This window comes from Polistes fuscatus, unplaced genomic scaffold, assembly GCF_010416935.1.
Source record: "Polistes fuscatus isolate 324 unplaced genomic scaffold, CU_Pfus_HIC Scaffold24, whole genome shotgun sequence".
Classification (NCBI taxonomy): Eukaryota; Metazoa; Arthropoda; class Insecta; order Hymenoptera; family Vespidae; genus Polistes; species Polistes fuscatus.
The window spans coordinates 1,635,409-1,654,250 of record NW_025113101.1 but is presented as its reverse complement, the minus strand read 5'-3'; the positions used below and the strand labels follow the sequence as shown (position 1 = coordinate 1,654,250).

The following is an 18,842-nucleotide window of genomic DNA, read 5'->3' as shown; positions in this document are numbered from 1 at the left end:
GGAGACAGAGAGAGAGAAAAAATGGGTTGTTCGGATAGATTTTTATCGCGAAGAAATTTGACGAAGGTCGTTTTCCTTTTTATTCAGGATGGAAAAGAGACAGAGAGAGAGAGACGAAAAATTAAAAAAAAATAGAAGAAGAAAAGGATAAGAAAAAGAAAGAAACAAAAAGGTGGCAAAGTTTGAAAAAGACATAGTAGCAGAAGAAGGTTTCTAACATAAGACTCGGGGTAAAACTTTGAAGGAGAGTAGAAAAGTCGGATTTTCGGTAGGTCGTCGTCGTCGTGTCACAAGTGGCGCTCTCTCTCTTTCTTTCTCTCTCTTTCTTTTTCTTAGGGTGTGTTTACAGAAGAATCTCGGAAGAAGGAAAGAAGCGGAGGAGTGACTGGGGGGGGGGTGACTGTGGGGGGAGGGTTTGAAATTCGAGGTGTTCGAAAAGTTGGTGCAACGTGCGATGAGAGGGAATTGCAGGGATTGGAAAAGGGGAACAAGGATGACGAGGAAAAAAGAGAGGATGAGCGAGAAAGAGAGAGAGGGAAATAAATAGGGGTAAGGGTATAAAGGGGGTAGTTGGATGGTTTTAGAGAGTTTAAAGTAGAAAGAAAAAGCCGGTCGAATGACAGGACTCATCTGCTTCTATGGCGCCACAACCATTTGTTTGTTTTACTTTAGGTTAGACTTTTCTAACCAAGGTCTACTACTACCACTACTACTCTTTTCTATCTATTACTCCACCCTTCTACTCTAACCGCACCTTAATGAGGTCGTTAACCATTATCGAGGTCTCGGTAATTCTCGTTTTGAAGAAACTCTACAATTTTATTTTTTTTTTTCTTCTCTCTTTCCTTCCAAACCTTTTTCCAAAGTGATACTTATCTGAAAAGATGATCGAAGTAACCACCCCCACCCCTCCCGTATTCTACGTTTTCATCGGTGGCATCTATGTTTCTCATTTTTCTTTCCTTTTTATTGGCAAATTTATTAAGATTCTTGATGTATACTAGATTAGAATAGAGAATAGATAATATAACAAAAATATATACAAAATTATTGTATCCCAATAAAATCTTATAATTGAATAGAATATTATCCTTAGAAAAAAAAAATATATATATTCCTCAAGACGTACATTCCACTCGCAAGGAATTACATCCTATTCCATTCCATTCCATTCCATTCCATTCCATTCCATTCTAATTCAATTCGCAAAGACGATAGAAAAATTCTATCGACTGTTTTATATTCAAAATGAAAAGTACTTGGATTGACAGGCTTTTTCAATGGCTGTTCCTCATATCTTTCAGATATTCCCATCGACGTAGGACAGCTTTGCACGTCGATTAAAAACGTTTCTCGCGTGTTACATACCTTCCTTCCTTCCTTCCTTCCTTCCTTTCCTAACTTTCCCTATTTTCTTTCTATTTTTCTTTTTTCCTTTTATTCTTTTTCCTTCACTTCTTCTTCTTCTTTTCTCTTTCCCCCTTCCCCTTTTACTTAACTATCCGTCCACCCATCTTTTCGCATTACGTTTTCTCTTTTCATTCTACCCCCCACCTTTCTCACCTTCCTCACCTTTATCCGGAAAGCTCATTATTATTATCATCATCGTCATCATTATCATTATTATTATTATTATTTTTTCCTTGTTTCTTTTTTTTTATTTAAGCGGCTTGGCCACGCGTGCCATCGCGAGCGATGCATCCGATAAATTTTAGCCAAGTTATTGCGTTTGGCATTATCGCAATCACGTTGAACATCGTTGGGTGTTTGGCTAGGTACCTCGTTTCACGAGCCCTTCATCCCTCTTTCCCTTCCTATCTATGTACCACCACCATCACCATCACCATCACCAGCAACAGCAACAGCAGCAGTACACCACCCCCATAGGTGGTAGATGGGTTGCCAATGCTCTACCGAATTTACATCGTGCTTTTAACATCGACGACTCCTGTCCATAATTTTGTCCTCTTCCTCCTCCTTTTCCTCCTCCCTCCCACCCCCCCTTTTTCTCTCTTTCTCTCTCTCTCTCTTTGGTTGTTAGTAGAAACCGTTCGACCGGAAACACCACCACCACCACCACCCTATGACGAGGACTACTACCGTTTTGTCGTTGGCGCGAGTCACGTAACACGTGAATTTCGAATTTCCCTTCCTCCTCCCGCCCCCCCTTCCACCCCACTACAAAGCGTGGAATCGTGGAATTCAAAAATTATACCATCGGTTGTTATATGACGTTTCCTACTACACGCAGTAGTAGTCCCACTGTGTTACGCTCGATATTTTATGCTACTTATTATGATTATTGAGGAACGGAATACATACATACATACATACGGAGAATATACATTTATATGAAATAAAATATTATATATATGAATGGGAAAAAAAAAAGAGAAAATAAAATAAAAAAAAATAATAAAAGATAGAGAGAGAGAGAGAGAGAGTTTCAAACGATCATCGACCTATTTGATAAATCGATCATAAAGAAATCAGAGAAGCGTACGCGTACGGTGAAGCTCGGAAACGAGCGAGCGGAATAAAAGTATTACCCACGGTTTGATATTTTAGTGAGGTCGTTAGTCTCGCACGATTTAACTCTATCTTTCTATATATCTCTCTTTCTCTCTCTCTTCCTCTCTCTGTTTCACTCTATATTTTCACGAACGCATATTATACTTGTTACGCTTTACGCCAGTTTATTATTCCGTTGTCGCATAGCAAAATACACGTAAAAACATATCTACACACTCTTTCCTATCTTTCTTTCATATTTTTTCGTCTACATATATTTTTTTTTTTGTTTTCTTCTTCTTCCCTCTTCCCCTATCTCCTCTCCTCTTTTTTATTATTATTATATTATTATATTTCACCCCTCGAAATGAAATAGAGTGAGTGAGAGAGTAGTTAGTTGGAACCAGAAAAAGTATCGTAAGCGTGTATTTTCTTAACCGCGCGTACCTCCTATCTTTTTTTTTTTTATATTTTTTCTCTTTTTTTATCTATCTATCTCACTCTGTGTTTTTCACACGAGAGAAAGATAAAGAGAGCGAGTAGTAACGTGTTAGCAGCGTTAGTTCATGTTGGCAAATGCACTCACTCTCCGTGAGAAGACACCCTGGGTCTATTCCTGTTGTCTTCAGGGGTGGCACTCGTCAATCTGTTGCCCGTCAAGTCGGCGTCTACGCGACGGCGCCAATGTGAAGAGGTGTACCAGGAATATTAAAGGCCAAGGGGGCAACGGGGGGCTAGGGGAGTTCCGAGGAAAGGGACGAAGTAGAAGAAAAAGAAGAAGACTACGATGATGAAGGAAAAGATGCGCAGGAAGTGCTCAGAAAAAGGGAACTCGATATCATCGTCTTCGTCGTCTTCGTCGTCTTCTTCGTCGTCGTTGTCGACCAGAGCAAATACGCTTTTCTTCGAGCTTGTTTGTTATGTTACATCTTATGGTATGTCGTGTCTCTATTTCTTTCTTTCTTTCTTTCTCTGTGTTGATGGTGGTGGTAGTGGTAGGAGCCTTTTAAAACTTATAATACCAGTTTAGAATAATCGTTTTCTAATATTTCTTATCTATTTTTGTGTTTGTTTTAGAGTATCATTATGATTGATTTTATTTGATTATATATTTATATAAATATTATTGTATTTTAATATAAATCTAAATATTATTATTTAAAAAAAGAAAAGTGTATACGTCATGATCAATTCGAATGATAATTATTATTGACACAAGACCGAGCTACGAATTTTTACTTTGAAATATAAAATGTATCGTAATTTTTGTCAAGTCAAGATTTTTAGGAACTATCTTTACGTGTTGACTTTTTCAGAACCGATCTTTCCTTTAGAAAATTGGCCTACGTTGGCCAGCTTTAGCGTCCTAAAATAACCCAGAAAATGTATAAAAGGTTAAAATGATGTTTACAGATCGGATACTGTAGAACAGAAAGTTTCAGTTGTGCATACACATAGTTATTTAGATATTTATAACGAATAGAAAGAAAAAAAAATCTCAAGATATCTCGAACAATATCATCAAATTTTATTTCTTCCATACCATCGTGGTCTTTCGAAATTATTATTGAATATTAATATATATATATATATACTTGTAATAATTCCACACACAAAAAAATTAAAATCCGACATATCTCCTAGACCACCTACTATTTGTTAATCCCTAGGGATAGCAAATATAGAGAAAAAGAAAAAAGGATCAATAAATACTATAATCCTTTATCTATTATAAAAATAAGAAAATAAAGAAATGATTGAAAAAGAAATCTTGAAAGTAACCTGATACTCATAAATATCCTATACTAATACCAGAAATGATATGATAATATCATATTAAAAGATTTTCTTTTCGAGACTAATATACAAGATATTCATCTTTCCATAATGTTCGATATATTGTAAAGTATACTATTCACTATGGGGATGGGATAGGTGAAAGATACCATGACCGTTCAAGGAAAAGAAGAATAGAAATGAATCTGGGAGAGTAAGTGAGTGAGTGAATGAGCGAGTGAGAGAGATCATAGGATCAATGTATTGATCGTAAGCGGCTTGGCTGGTTCATGGGGTGGTTTTAGCTTTGTGCTTAGAACCAGAACTATTTGCCTCGTGAAGCTCCTGAGTTTCACACCTTGACTTAATCGGAGTGCCATCTAGATCAGACCAAAGCAGAACTGACCAGACCAAATATCTAACAGAGAGGTTGTAGGCACGTTTTCTGAGTTATTATAATCACCCTAACCTTCTACCCACGTTCACTATTTTCAAAAGAGACCACCATCATACCACCATCATCATCGTCATCGTTGTAGTCTCTTTCTCTTTCTTTCTTTCTTTCTTTTGAATCGATAGACAATTTTCTACCCACGTGGAACCTTTTTTCCCTATTTTCGTGATCCTAAAAGATTATCCGACGAAACTGTCGGATTCATGGTTTTCATCGACGATGAATATCGTTTCACGTTCTTCTCATTATTTATTCTTTTTTATTTTCTTTTTTTTTTTTATTCTTTTATTGTTGATATTGTGACACTTTTTAAAAGGAAATTAAGGAGATTCTTTTTAACTTCGTTAATTTTTTCTAATGAGGAGGGGGGGAAATTGAATTTTTTTTCTTTTGTTTTTAATATATTCAATTTGTCATTAACATACCAAATTTCTACCAAGTACCATGTACCATCAAATGACCGGATTAAAAGAAAATAAAAATATATATATATATATAATAACGTATTATTCTACGTTTTAATTATAAATGCATTTTGACTGCATACAAAAATGTATCGATAAGTTTGGTTTAGTTAAATCCAAATTTAAAACGACAAACTTTGAATTAGATTCGCGAAATGTTAGCATTGTAAACAAAAAAAGTTCTCTTTTCTTTTCTTGTATATATACATATGTATGTATGTGTGTGTGTGTGTGTGTGTGGGTGAGCATATGTGCGTTCATATACGTCAACGATTGGCGAATACAACGAGGGGGTTCCATAATGTAAGTTCATCGGTGGCGCGCTGATGCGTACGTAATCCCATGGTGCTTACCGATAGCATCATGGGTTTTATTTTCATTATTCATTTGTTCGGCTGTTCCCCATGGATGGTTCGAAAGCTTACACGTATAACCCCATGTTTCTATGCCACTTTAATCAGATAAAACCGTGGCGAACATGCCGAAAATCGTTCCGCGATTAATCATATCTCGACTTGTTTTTTTTTTCTTTTTTTTTTCCTTTCTAAAACACACCATGTAAATATCTTTATCTTATACTCGTATGCATATACATATGTGTGTATGTGTTTTTCAAATTTTAGTAAAACTATTTAAAATAATTTTCGATTCTCGTAATAAATAGAAAACTCAAATAATAATATTATAATTAAAATACTACTCCTAATTGCGAGTATAACAAAATTCACGATAATTTTACAAAAAAACGTAAGAAGACAAAATGATGAGTTTTTAGAATACTAATCCAAAAAGAAATAAAAAAGATAAGAAATTAAAATAAAACATTACATAAAATACAATCCAACGTTGATACATTTACAAAAAATATTCACGTATATAAACACACCATAGATCAAAATTCGATATTACAAATAATTAACATTAACGAATAGGTTCCAATCAACGTGATCGATTCGATAATCAAAATGATCGATCCATCGAAGAATATTACACGCTACGGTCAAAAAACTAAGCACCCAAAAAAAAAACAATAACAAAAATAAAAAAAAGGAGAAGAAAAAAAGAAATAAAGGAATAAAAGAAGATAGAAAATTATGAGAAAATATGAGAGCCCTAAAAAGAGGTTTTAGTAGAAAGAAAAAGGTAGAGAATCTCTCGTCTTGTTCTTCTTCTTATTCTTCTTCTTCTTCATCTTCATCTTCGCAAAAGGAAACACGATATCCATCCCTTCGTTCTTGGCTTGTTGGTCCGCCCACGTGTTTTACGTTGACCGTTAAAATTTGCCTCTTCTGCAAAAGCTCGCGACATCATCCTCGTTCCCCTGCTAGAGGAGCCAGTGTATTATTTTTCCACCGGTTCGCCAAATTGGCTCGCACGGAATCTCGAATTACTCGATACTCGATATCACCAGGAGGATAAAACTTCCACCTACCTTCTGCACCACCCTTCACCCCTTCTCCTCCTCCTCCTCCACCACCACCCTTCTCTCATACGCACAAACCAACGATTTCTCTCTCACACGTACACCACGTTTATCGTATCTCTATCTTTATTAAACGAACGAACAATGTTTCAAATGAAGTTGACGATACTTCTTCTTCCATTCAAACATTCTTTCTCTCTTGCACACACTTGCATTTTCTTTTTTATATTTTCTTTCTCTCTTACACACTATTGCATTTTCATTTTGATATTTTCTTTCTCTCTTGCACACCCATATTTTCCTTTTTTATATTTTCTTTCTCTCTTACACACACACACACACTATTGCATTTTCATTTTGATATTTTCTTTCTCTCTTGTACATATTAATATTTTCTTTTGTTTTTTTTTATATATATTCTCTGTCTATCTCTTCCTCTTTCTTTTGACCATCATCGTGGGCTGCCTCCATGATCTTCTCCCTTTACCGTAATACGTCGGTCTTGCATATGGGGGCTCTCCATGCACGACCCGTAACCCAATAGGCTTCCCGTAGGAAGATCATGCTTCGGTACAAAGGCTGATCGCTACATCGCACGCGATCACGATTCACGTCAGGGAAACTGATGATCTTCATAGCACCATTTGCTCGATTATATTATTCTTTCTTTATAACGTGCTATAGGTGTATGTGCTGGCTGGCTTTCGTAAAACCCTACGTAAAACCCCATCGATATATTCTCTGACTTTTTTTTTTTTCTTTATCATATCTATTCGTGAAAATTATCGTTATGTTTGATTATAGATTTTTATGATTTTTTTGTTTGTTACTTTTTAATATGGTATAATATTTATTAATGTAATTTATATATATATATATATATGTTTTGTAAATATTTAATTTCAAATCAAATTAATATATCATAATTAATTTAATAACATTGACATAATATATTATAATTATTGTATGTAAGAATGTAAGTGTTGTTAGAATTTTAATACAATCCCGAATGGGCATTTATGCGTGTATTAATTAATGATTCATTTTCAATAGAAAATTCATTTCATTCAACAACTCGTGTATTATATACGAAATCCTTTAAAACGAATTATCTTAATTTGTTTCCCCATCGTTGTATATATATATATATATATATATGTATATGTATATCAAAGATTTAGAAACGATATATAATATTCGTATGTACGATTATTTGCCTTTGAAGAAAGAAATAAAAAAAAAAAGGCAATACTAAAAGAAAAAGATAAAAACTACTACTACTACTAGTACTACTATTCCTCTCTTCAGTTTCATTCGAACGCAATCAACCATTTTTCCCTCTTTGTACTCATTCTTTTGTGGTATGGCAACACAGTTTACGGACAAGGTTTTCGAAAGGTAAAGGGTTTCGAAAAACAGTTGAATGCCTACCGACAAAAGTGTTTTATTCGTTTACAAAGAACTTATAACTATTATCGAATATTACGAAGCATACGTTGTTGGGTAGTACTCCAACTTGTAATTGCTAACCGGTGAATCGGGTTTGAAAAAAAAATATATAAAAAAAATATAAAAAAAGAGAAAGAGAGAGAAAAATGATAATGGCACCAAAAATACGAGCCTTGTTGATCCGTAGATCATTTCATTTATATTTTATGTCTATATATAATATACTAAAATTCATTTATTTTATATCTAATATACTAAAGTTCGATAATGTAAGAAGAATGATCGAAAAACGTATTCGTGCAATTATTAAATTATTAATCTTTTCCTAATCTCTCGCAATTGACTATATTAATTATATTATCTCAATTTTTATTAACGCGTAACGCAATATTATTATTTATGAAAAAAGAAGTACTGTACACGTGTGTTTGTATAAAAAAAAAAAACAAACAAACAAACAAACAAACAAAAAACAAAAAACATGTTTAACAAAATTATTTCTAATTGTAATTAGAATATATTAAGTTGTTCGAAAACGATAATTGTCTCTTTTTTAATTCGATATTTAATTTTGTTGTTGTTGTTGTTCTATTTCTTTCTTTTCTTCCTTTCTTCCTTCATTCATTCGTCATTACGTTCGTGATTATCGCTAACAGTTAATATTCTTATCAGATCGTTCGAGGATTCTACAACGTTCGTGTACGTAACGGTATCCTGATTTCGTCTTCGAACAGTCCATTGTCCACCTTGTCTCTTAACGATGAAGAAAACACTTAGAAGAATAATTAAAACGATCAGTAACGTTACGCAAGTCCATAAAATCGGATAAAAAATCGATGAAATCGAGTCGCACTCTAACTCGTAAATAGGAATTTCTTTGAGAAGTTTACTACGATGTTTATCCGGCATGGAACACCTAAAAATATTCATTTCATCACTAATTGTTATTACACATTATTGACATTTAACAATATATATATATATATAAATAATGTTTATATTATATAAAAATTAATTTAATTATAGAAAAGGTATCACTAGTGCCATCTATGAACGAACACGCGAAACTATGGAAACCATTTTTATCATAAGAATGTAATTTCCTACCTTATCTCCGTGTTCAATTCTTTCGAAGAATTATTAATATTAACCCATTGCATTCTGCAATCACATTTCCAAGGATTATCCCGTAGACTTACGACCGCTGTTCTTTGTAAAATTAAACGAAGATCGGATTCCAATGTTTCCAAAGCACAATTATCGATCGATAAACGTTGCAATCTTGGTAATAAAGCGCCACGGTGCGGCCAAACCGTGAGTTGAATTAAATTCCTACAACCGATCAACGATAATATCTCCAAACTCGTTAAATTTTCTAAATCATTTAACGCAACTTTCGTCAAATTTGGCATATTATTCATTTGAAATTCTCTCAATCGTGGCAAATAGAAACCAGCCAATTGAAATATCTGCGTTCCTGATATATCCAATTTTTCTAGATTTATCGGTAACAAAGGAATCGTACTTATCGGGTTCCAAGATAAATCCAAAGTGGAAAGATTATTTAAACCTTTGAAAAGTTCCGCGGAGAAGAAAGTACTCGAGATGTTTCTTAAATCGAGATGTTTCAATTTGGTCAAAGGCCAAAATGCATTCTCGTGTATTCCATCGCCGATCGGGTTGTTAGCTAGCGAAAGAAATTCTAAAATCTAAAAAACAAATTCGTGTCACTCGTCGGTCAAATTTTCTTTTTTTCTTTTTATCGAAATCCTTTAAGTAATCTCGTTCGTTTCGATTGTTCTTTTAATACGAAAATAAATATAAAAAAAAACGTACCTTCAAATGTTCCAACATAGTCTCATTGACGATAGAAAGTTTGTTAGATGATAAATCCAATATTTTTAACTTTGGTATTCTATTATTAAGCGCATTGTCGTCGATATATTCCAATTTGTTATAACTGACATTTAACACCTGAAGATTGTATTCGTCTTTGCAGAGAAAGAAAAAACGTTGGAGATGATTCTGCGATAGATCCAACGTTTTCAATGAACTCAAATTCGTTGAGCAATCTAAAAAACTGTCGAATTGGTTTTGACGTAATATCAGATCCGTCACCTCGCTTAGAGCTATCATCGCTTGAATCTTCAAGAAGAAATCTTCTTTCTTTAAATTGCTATTGGTAAGATTTACCTAAAAATGTAAAAATTCGTATTGTTTTTTTTTTCATTTTTCACATTTTTCTAGCCGAATTTTAACGCGGGAACGAGGAAGATTTTTTGCGGTTTTGATTTCGATAATATTACGTTTATAAAAAAAGAAGAAAGAAAAACTATAAATTTGTTGTTAATTCGCGTTAAGGGTGATTATTAATAACGATAAGATTTAATTGAAACGTTTGAAGAAAGAGAGACAAATAGGAAATATTAAACACGTAGGAAATAGATAACGAAACCGGAAGAAGATATTTCATAGTGTCGCACACATTTCCGAAACGATTACGAGCTGCGTTTTGATAAACGATTAATTAAATAAACAAGCACTAAAGTCAGTATTCACTAAGAAGATAACGATGATCGTGATGATAATATTAATGACGATGATAATAGGTGAAACACCACCCACCATATTTGCCGAAACGAAAGACAGGAACGAAGTTAAAACGAAAAATATTCCAAGCGACATATTCGTCCAAGTTTTTTTCTGTTTAGTTGCTGGCTCGATATTAAATTGAATAAAAATAAAATTAAATCGAGATCGAGATATTAATCGTTTGGATCCTTTCTTAATAACTGAGAGACTTAACTACGAATAAATGCTTCTCACAAAACGATCCAGTGGAATGACAACGAATTCATCAGCGACAGTTCCCTGTGTTCGTTCATCTCAGTGCCGAACCATAAGGGGTTCGTATGTGATAACTGCACACAAACTGCAATTATTATTCATTCATATATTATATACTGTCACAAATTTTATTTTAATTATTAAATATAAAATATTATAATTTACCTTTGTAATATTATCATAAATTATTAAATATATAACATTTTATAATTCGTTTATTATATTCGTTCAATCTTTTCATGATATAATTCGAATAATTTAATTATAATTTTTAAATAAATTTCTATCGACAAAATATTGATTAAATTTTGTCCGCAACAATTGTAACAAATTCTTTGAAAAACGTAATTTCAATATAATAATATATTTCCTTTTTAATATTTCCTTATATAAAATTTTATTTATCAAAAAATAATTTTATTTATTTTTGAAAATGAACCATTTGTGTATATACCCGGGGCACTTGTAATTACAGAATACGTTTTCTCGAATCAAAAGTTCAGAATCGTTCAGAGGCGAACGTACTTCATTTTTACGATAAAACCGGCGATTATTATTATTCGCGTTTAATTCTCGTTCGCGTTCGATTCTTCTTTACTATTGTATTAATACCAATATTATTTATTACAATCTCGTGTGTTTTGATCGAAACGCTGTAATTGTTTTCTTTTTTTTTTTTTTTCTTTTTAAACCGTCAAACGTTTAATCGTTATCAATATTTTTTGTTGTTCACGCTGATCGCGATGATTTTGATTGCAAAATTCTTTGATCGGTGTGATGATGATCTTAAAAAAAAAAAGAAGAAGAAAAGAAGAGAAAGAAAGAAAGAAAGAACAAAATGTTCGTTCGTAAAAAAATTCGATGCAACGAAATATTATAAACGTTAATCTATTCTTTATAATGTGTTTCTTTGGGAATAAAAATACAGGGTGAACGTGATAATTCCTGACTCTTCGTGTAGATGAACCGAATGTCTAACGACGATAAAGATTTCTTTTTTTCTTTTTTTCTTTTTTCCATGGAGCTCTCTCTCTCTCTCTTCATTGTCAGTTGCTAAATTAATTTGCAGTTAAAAATAATGATATCTTACTTATTTGTGCCGAGTTTTTATCAATTTTTTCTTCTTTCCTTTTTTTCTTCTTTCTTTTTTCTTTTTTTTTTTCTTTTTTTCCTTTCTTCTTGCGATAAATAAACCGAAAAAATTGTATTAAAGTCTTTTTTATATATTATAATAACGTGCAGGTATAATCTTCTTCATTTTTTCTTTTTAATTGCCCTTTTGATCTTCGATACAAATTGTTATTGCTCGAGTACTCGTAAATCAAAGATCATTTCTTCCTTTATCCAATATAATATAAAAATTCTGTATTAAATCTCGCGTTATCGCAATTTTATTAACGCATTTTATTTTGCAATATTAATAATTCATTTCGAGATTCGATTATAAGAAAAAAAAAAAAAAAAAAAAAAAAGAAAAGAAAAATAAGCCAGACGAAGACGAACGATATTTTACGAGATTATCGGTTCGACGGTGCGAAATAAATTTCAACAAAAAGCTCATTAAGAGTTTAGACGTTTATTCACAGCGTTCGTATCATCTTAATACGTTCGAAATGAACGATTGCGCTTGAGATATATGGTGACACGTAGTAGCAAATATCGTAATATTTTGGATTTTTCTTCAATAACAAAGGCAAGATACGCGATTCATTTTTTTGGAGTTTGTGGTGTACTCGTAGCTTTAAATACCAATGGATTAGATACCCGAAATATGCTTGGTAACATCGTTGCTAGAGTTCCAAAAACTTCTTCCGACATTCCCTATAATAACAAATAAAAAGAAACAGAAAAAAAGAAACATATTAAAGTAGATCAGATCAATTTGACAACGATTAACTAATGAATGTACCTTCGGTACAAGGAATTGTAAATTTTTTAATTCTGCTCCACCCCACGATGCCATTTCAATCATAAAACCTTTGACACATTTGAAAACGAGTTCGGCTCTTTTGGTACACCACGCCACTGTCATTTCCTGATGATCAAGACAATCCCATCGATTTAATTTGTCGAATATAATTTAAATTGTACTCTCTAGTAACATTATGAAACTGACCTCTGTCATTTCATGAACTAGAAGAACTGGAATAGTCAATGTAGTAACGTCGTTGCAACAAGCTGTTTTCAATATATTCCTCAATCCTAAAATGGCTGGATGCCTTGAATTAATATCACCTACGATTTGTTCATTTTATAAAGTACGTTCCTCCTTTTTATTTATAAAATAATAATCACCTACCAGATCTTAAAGAATCATTTACAACCATGTGAAATACGACATGGACTTGTGCTAAATTGGAATGTCTCGTGATAAAAACGTCACCGGTTTGTAACGTCTTACTCATTGGTGGTTTTTTTGTCTAAAATAATAAAATAATATAATCTTCTTTTTATTATTATTATTATTGTTATTATATTCGAAAGAAACAAGAAAATTCGATGCGATATTTTACCTGAGGATCGCTTCCTTCCCGATGATGAGCTTGTCGCCATGCAACAGCTTCCTTAACATCATCACGAATCTTTTCCAATTGTTCGTCGATCGGGGGAAAATGAAATTCTGTCGTCAATTGACATATCGAACACAATTCTACAATCCACCCAATACATTAAAAAATATTAACAGTTAAATTTCTAATCAACGAACAATATTAAGCAATCTAACACCTTTTGTTATTCCTGAATAACTGCCCAGATGATTGTCGCTTAACAAAACCAATCCGCACAAATCATTTGAATATAATCCTAACGCTGTTTGCAATCTCTGCGGCGTTGGATCCCTATTGTTTTAAAGAGACATTTAATTTCAAACGTAGTATTAATAAAAATGAATATATCGTTGAAATAATATAAATAATTTTTCTTCTATACGGTTTTTTTTTTTACCCTGAATCACTTTTTTTTGTACGACAAAAATCGAGAACATCGCCGGTGAGTATTCTTATATTATGCATTTGTTTCATTTGCGAGCCTAAATGTATGGTAAAACTTTCTTCAAGCACGGGATAGTCTGACGTTTGTTTTTCTTCGTTTGGTACAAACGTACCTAAGCCTGGTCTTAATGGTGGCATTGGTATCATCGGAGAACCCCTAATTTTATTTTTATCATTAATTTCCTTACTTATTATCGAAGAATCATTTTAAATGTTTGTTTTTTCTTCTTCTTCTTCTTCTTCCATAGGTCCTCAAAATAAAAAATAAAAAAAGAAACTTACATAGGAGTCGGTAGCATATTTGTCTGTTGTTCTTCCAATAATCTCATAATCCAATTACGATACTGTCGTCTTTGTTCTAATTTTAATGCATCGACTCTCGAACCCCAGTGGCCCTGTAGTAAACTTTGCTCCTCAAAATGACGACCTGCCATATCATTTATAGATTTTTCAGTCGATCCAGCTTCCAAAGCTTCTACGGCAAGACGCATTTCCTCAGTTTGTCTGAAAGACCATTTATTTTCTATCCATTCTCTCATAAACTATGCCTTATGATTATTTTATTCTTAACAAGATAATATCTAACATATTTATTTAAAATTTTTAATTTATAATAAAATATACTCGATATATATGGAATTTCTAATTACATTTTTTTCACAGAAAAAAATGAATAGGTGGATAATTTGTTATAAATAAAACGATGGTGTGTATATAAGACTTTATCAGTATTGGGAACAAAATATTTGTCTCGACTCGAACCTAATAAATCTATCAATTAGTTCAAGATAATTAGTATGTTGCAATGATGTATAGTTAAAACGATCGTTGTGTGTGTGTGTGTGTATTCTTCTATAATCTCAATAGTATTCAAGTTACTGAGATAATCTATGCGAGAAAGTCTATACAAGTCGTAACTTATTTCCCATAAATTTGTCTACTAAAGATATATTATAATCTTGACCTTTCTCTGCTAGTAAACTTTTAAGTGAAATATGATTGATATAAAAATGATATTATATATTATTTTTCTGTACTATCGATTAAACTTATCATCTGGCAAAGACTCTTCGCATAAGAATAAGAATATTTTTTTCTAAGTAACTCTAGGTAACATAGACCAAGTATATGAGTACTAACTTTTGTGTGAGCTGTTCATAATCTGTGTTTCTCATTTGAATGACTTCTGTGACATCTCTACCATATTTATGTTCCGCTTGTAGAATTGGTTCTAAGGACGGCGAGTGTACTAATCTATGATAAGCTGTCGCAAATAATTCTTCATCGGTTGTTCCTATCGGATCAGCGTATTCTACTGTCTTTTGTTTATATATCTTTTCCAAGTTTTTAATAATATCTTCTATATTCAGATCACCTTTCTTCGTAGCGTCTATAACTTTTTCTGACTTTTCATCGTAATATTGTAAAGTTAATTCTTTAATAGTACGTTGTATAGTTTCCATTAAATCTGACTCCACGTAGCATGGTAATTTAAACGATGACATAATTCTATACGTTAATTCTTTGATAGAACCTTGATATGGAATTTTCAAAGGTATTTCTAATACGTATTCTTCCTTTGTTGTACATGTTGGAAATTTATATATAAAAACCTTTTCAACGCATTCTTCTTCAAGTAGATTCATTTTTCATGCTAAAAATGAAAAATCTTGTATTATATGAACTTAATATAACATCTTATAAAACGTTCATTTTAATAATTTTAATAAGTCAAAGATTACATATATATCTATTATATGTATCAATATAATTAAATTTGGTTATTATAATAAACACATAATTATATTAAAAAATTATAAGAGGTCAATGCAGTTCAATATTAAAGCGAGTGTTGCTTATTGCTTTAAGGTCAACTTTCGCAACGTTCAGGTCAAATGGTTCAAGATAATCTCTAGAAATATATGTACGTGTTTGTTTATCAAGAATCATTTCACGATAAACATTTTTACACCTAATTTAGTCATCTATAATATCAAATCTAATATTAAAATAAATTTTATATTCTCTATAAATAGGAATTATTTTTATCAATATAATGTTTACAATTTATTTTATCAACAAATATGAAATCTTAAAACATTAATATATGTTATTTAAAAATGAATTGTTGAAAATGGTAAAGTTTTTCTAAACCGATCATTTTAAATGGCATCAAATATCAAATTGATAATAAAATTGGATATATAGTAAATTTGTTATCGATGGAAAAAGGAATTTAATACAAGCCGAATAAATTATTCTACATTGACATTGATAAAATAAGTATTTTACGTGAAATAGAATTAGTTTAAAAAAGAAAAACAAATACATATGAATTAAAACACTTACGCTTATTAATTATATAAAATAGAAATAATTTCAATATTTTCGTTAATGTGTACATACACTCTAATACATATATATACAATACTCAGATGATAGATCGTTGGAACGTCATGTTGTGATTCTCAGTGGTTAACCTAAATCTCTTAAATGAAATTTTTAATCTACTCATACTATCGTTAACAATGATTTAATTGATTATAATTTAATCTTGACCGGTTAACGTGTGCTTTGATTAATTTACCGCACATTGTTGTAAATAATCCTTTCAAATTAATATATCATTCGTAAGGAAAACAATCACTGACTCAACTGTAAACGCCCCCGCAATTACTGAATCCAGTACTACCAACTTAAAATTTGTATTTCTATATAGATATTTTTGTGTTGCATATTATTATTATTATTGAATAAAGTTAAACTGTATCGTTTCGTATATTTTATAAAGTCAAAGTAAAATCAAATTATTAATTTTATAATTTAAATTATGTTAAATTATACTTAATGTCGATTTTTTTTTACACGTTTATTATGTTTTTTCGTAAAAATATGGACAATATAATCTACAAAAAAAAATGGCATTAATTATTACTAGATTTGATATTTAAAGCGGGAAAATGATTATGTTGACACCACTGAATTGTATCTAGTGACACTATTAACGTTTTTTATTCAGACTATTTGCTTTTCTTATTGATAATTTTATTTTTATTTGAATCATGACTGAGAATAAAAATAACGTAATAGAATTAACAGATGCCGAGGCTGAATTATACGATCGGCAAATTCGTTTATGGGGTGTAGAATCACAGAGACGGTAAATATAATCATTGTAACCTATAAATGATAACCGGTGTTTGAACGTATTCAGAATTTTATGGTAATATGTTTATTTAAAATTTTTTTGGTCCTAAATATTGGTAATAAATGTTTATAAATATTTTAACCATACATATATACCATAGTATAGAATAGAAGAAGTATTATTTAATATTAAGAAATATTTATTTAAAAATATGTTTAAATTTTATAAGCAATATTTATTTAATTAATCATAAGTGTAATTATTTGTTTGCAGATTAAGATCAGCAAATGTTTTGATTATTGGAATGAATGGATTTGCATCTGAGGTTACAAAAAATATAGTATTAGTGGGTGTTAAAACAGTAACACTTTTAGATCATAGGAATATGACAATAGAAGATACCTGTGCTCAGTTCCTTTTACCTCGTGATCAACTAGGTAAAAATGTAAGTAGTTTTATAACAATTCGTTTGATACAACTAAACATTTTCTTTATATATTATTATGTATTTACAGAGAGCAGAATTATCTTTGCAAAGAGCGCAGAATTTGAATCCTATGGTTGTCGTTAAGGCAGACACTACTAACGTGGATGATAAACCGGATGAATATTTCACTAATTTCAATGTTATTTGTGCTATACAGTGTACTATTACTCAATTAAAAAGAATTAATAAGATATGCAGGGAGCATAATGTAAAATTCTTTGCTGGAGATGTTTGGGGTTCTTTCGGATATACTTTCGCAGATTTGATGGAACATGAATATATCGAGTTAGTTATTTTCTTTACTGGAAATAAAATGTTTCTATAATTCGATATCAATACGGTGCTATGTTTTTTAGGGAAGTTGTACAAACTAAGTCAGTACCTGTCGGTACCGGAGATAGTCCAGCCAAAGATCGAATTGAAAAAATAGTTGTTACTGACAAACGCAGGGATACATTTGTCCCTTTTGAATCTATCATAGATTTGGATAAAAGTCGTGTTCCTACAAATGATGCAGTAATGTATTATGGATTGATGAGTAAGTATCTTTTTTTTTTTAATGATTATTTCGAAATCTTCAAAATTTTCATTTTTTGTTCAATTTTATAGCAATGTTGCATTATCGTGAGAAACATAACAGGGATCCTTTACCTAGTGAAAGAAATTCAGAAAAATTGCACGAGGAAATCAAAGAGATTGCAGACAAATATGAACTACAAGATATAGTCAAATTTTTGTCAGAGTACGTATCCTTCGATTAATTCATCTAAAACTAAACATAATATAAATTATAATTTCTCATTATATATCATTTGATTTTAATTTTCAGGGAAAATTTGTATGGCCAAATTAGTCCAGTTTGTGCCATAATTGGCGGAGTTATGGCTCAAGAAATCATAAAAGCTGTTTCACTTAAGGAAGCACCACACAACAACGTGTTCCTTTTCAGTCCTACGACGATGTGCGGAAAAATATTAAAATTAGCTTAATTATTTTTTTGATTATTGTCATTTTCTTCGAATAAGGATTTATTTTTTTTTATATCAATTCTTATTGATTTTTTCCATCAATAAATTATAGTAAAAATTAAGTTTAAAGAATAATTAACTTTTTACCAATAAAGTTCTTTTTTCTACGTTGAAAATACAAACGTTTTTTTCATTTTGTAAAATACTAAACAACATATTGTAATCCCACACACATACACATATATATAAACAGCAATATTAGAACATAGACGAAAAAAGAAAATCATGTCGAATTTTGAGAAAATTCAAGCAACGTTTCAGC

The 18,842-nt window shown here is 31.4% G+C and overlaps 3 protein-coding genes across 4 annotated transcripts; 1 reads left to right on the top strand and 2 right to left on the bottom strand.

The window, feature by feature from the left end:
* Positions 1-8,693: 8,693 nt before the first annotated feature.
* LOC122518365 (leucine-rich repeat neuronal protein 1-like) lies at positions 8,694-10,964 on the bottom strand. Its single transcript, XM_043637253.1, has 4 exons — positions 10,703-10,964; positions 9,914-10,270; positions 9,185-9,786; positions 8,694-8,993 (listed from the first exon to the last, which is right to left on the bottom strand). Exons 1-4 carry the CDS (start codon positions 10,760-10,762, stop codon positions 8,699-8,701), a joined length of 1,314 nt encoding a protein of 437 aa, XP_043493188.1. The 5' UTR covers positions 10,763-10,964; the 3' UTR covers positions 8,694-8,698.
* A 1,520-nt stretch (positions 10,965-12,484) lies between these two features.
* On the bottom strand, positions 12,485-16,601 carry LOC122518373 (protein C12orf4 homolog). Of its 2 annotated transcripts, XM_043637267.1 has the most exons (10): positions 16,267-16,601; positions 15,058-15,571; positions 14,200-14,421; positions 13,871-14,074; positions 13,652-13,764; positions 13,438-13,574; positions 13,224-13,344; positions 13,041-13,159; positions 12,834-12,959; positions 12,485-12,745 (listed from the first exon to the last, which is right to left on the bottom strand). In XM_043637267.1, exons 2-10 carry the CDS (start codon positions 15,561-15,563, stop codon positions 12,632-12,634), a joined length of 1,662 nt encoding a protein of 553 aa, XP_043493202.1. In that variant the 5' UTR covers positions 15,564-15,571; positions 16,267-16,601; the 3' UTR covers positions 12,485-12,631. The 2 variants fall into 2 exon arrangements, with proteins under 2 accessions (XP_043493202.1, XP_043493203.1); XM_043637268.1 differs by lacking the exon at positions 13,871-14,074.
* Positions 16,602-16,892: 291 nt separating this feature from the next.
* LOC122518269 (SUMO-activating enzyme subunit 1) lies at positions 16,893-18,545 on the top strand. Its single transcript, XM_043637086.1, has 6 exons — positions 16,893-17,077; positions 17,339-17,510; positions 17,581-17,837; positions 17,909-18,090; positions 18,162-18,294; positions 18,382-18,545. The coding sequence occupies exons 1-6, from the start codon at positions 16,980-16,982 to the stop codon at positions 18,539-18,541; spliced, it is 1,002 nt and encodes a 333-aa protein (XP_043493021.1). The 5' UTR covers positions 16,893-16,979; the 3' UTR covers positions 18,542-18,545.
* The last annotated feature ends 297 nt before the right edge of the window (positions 18,546-18,842 follow it).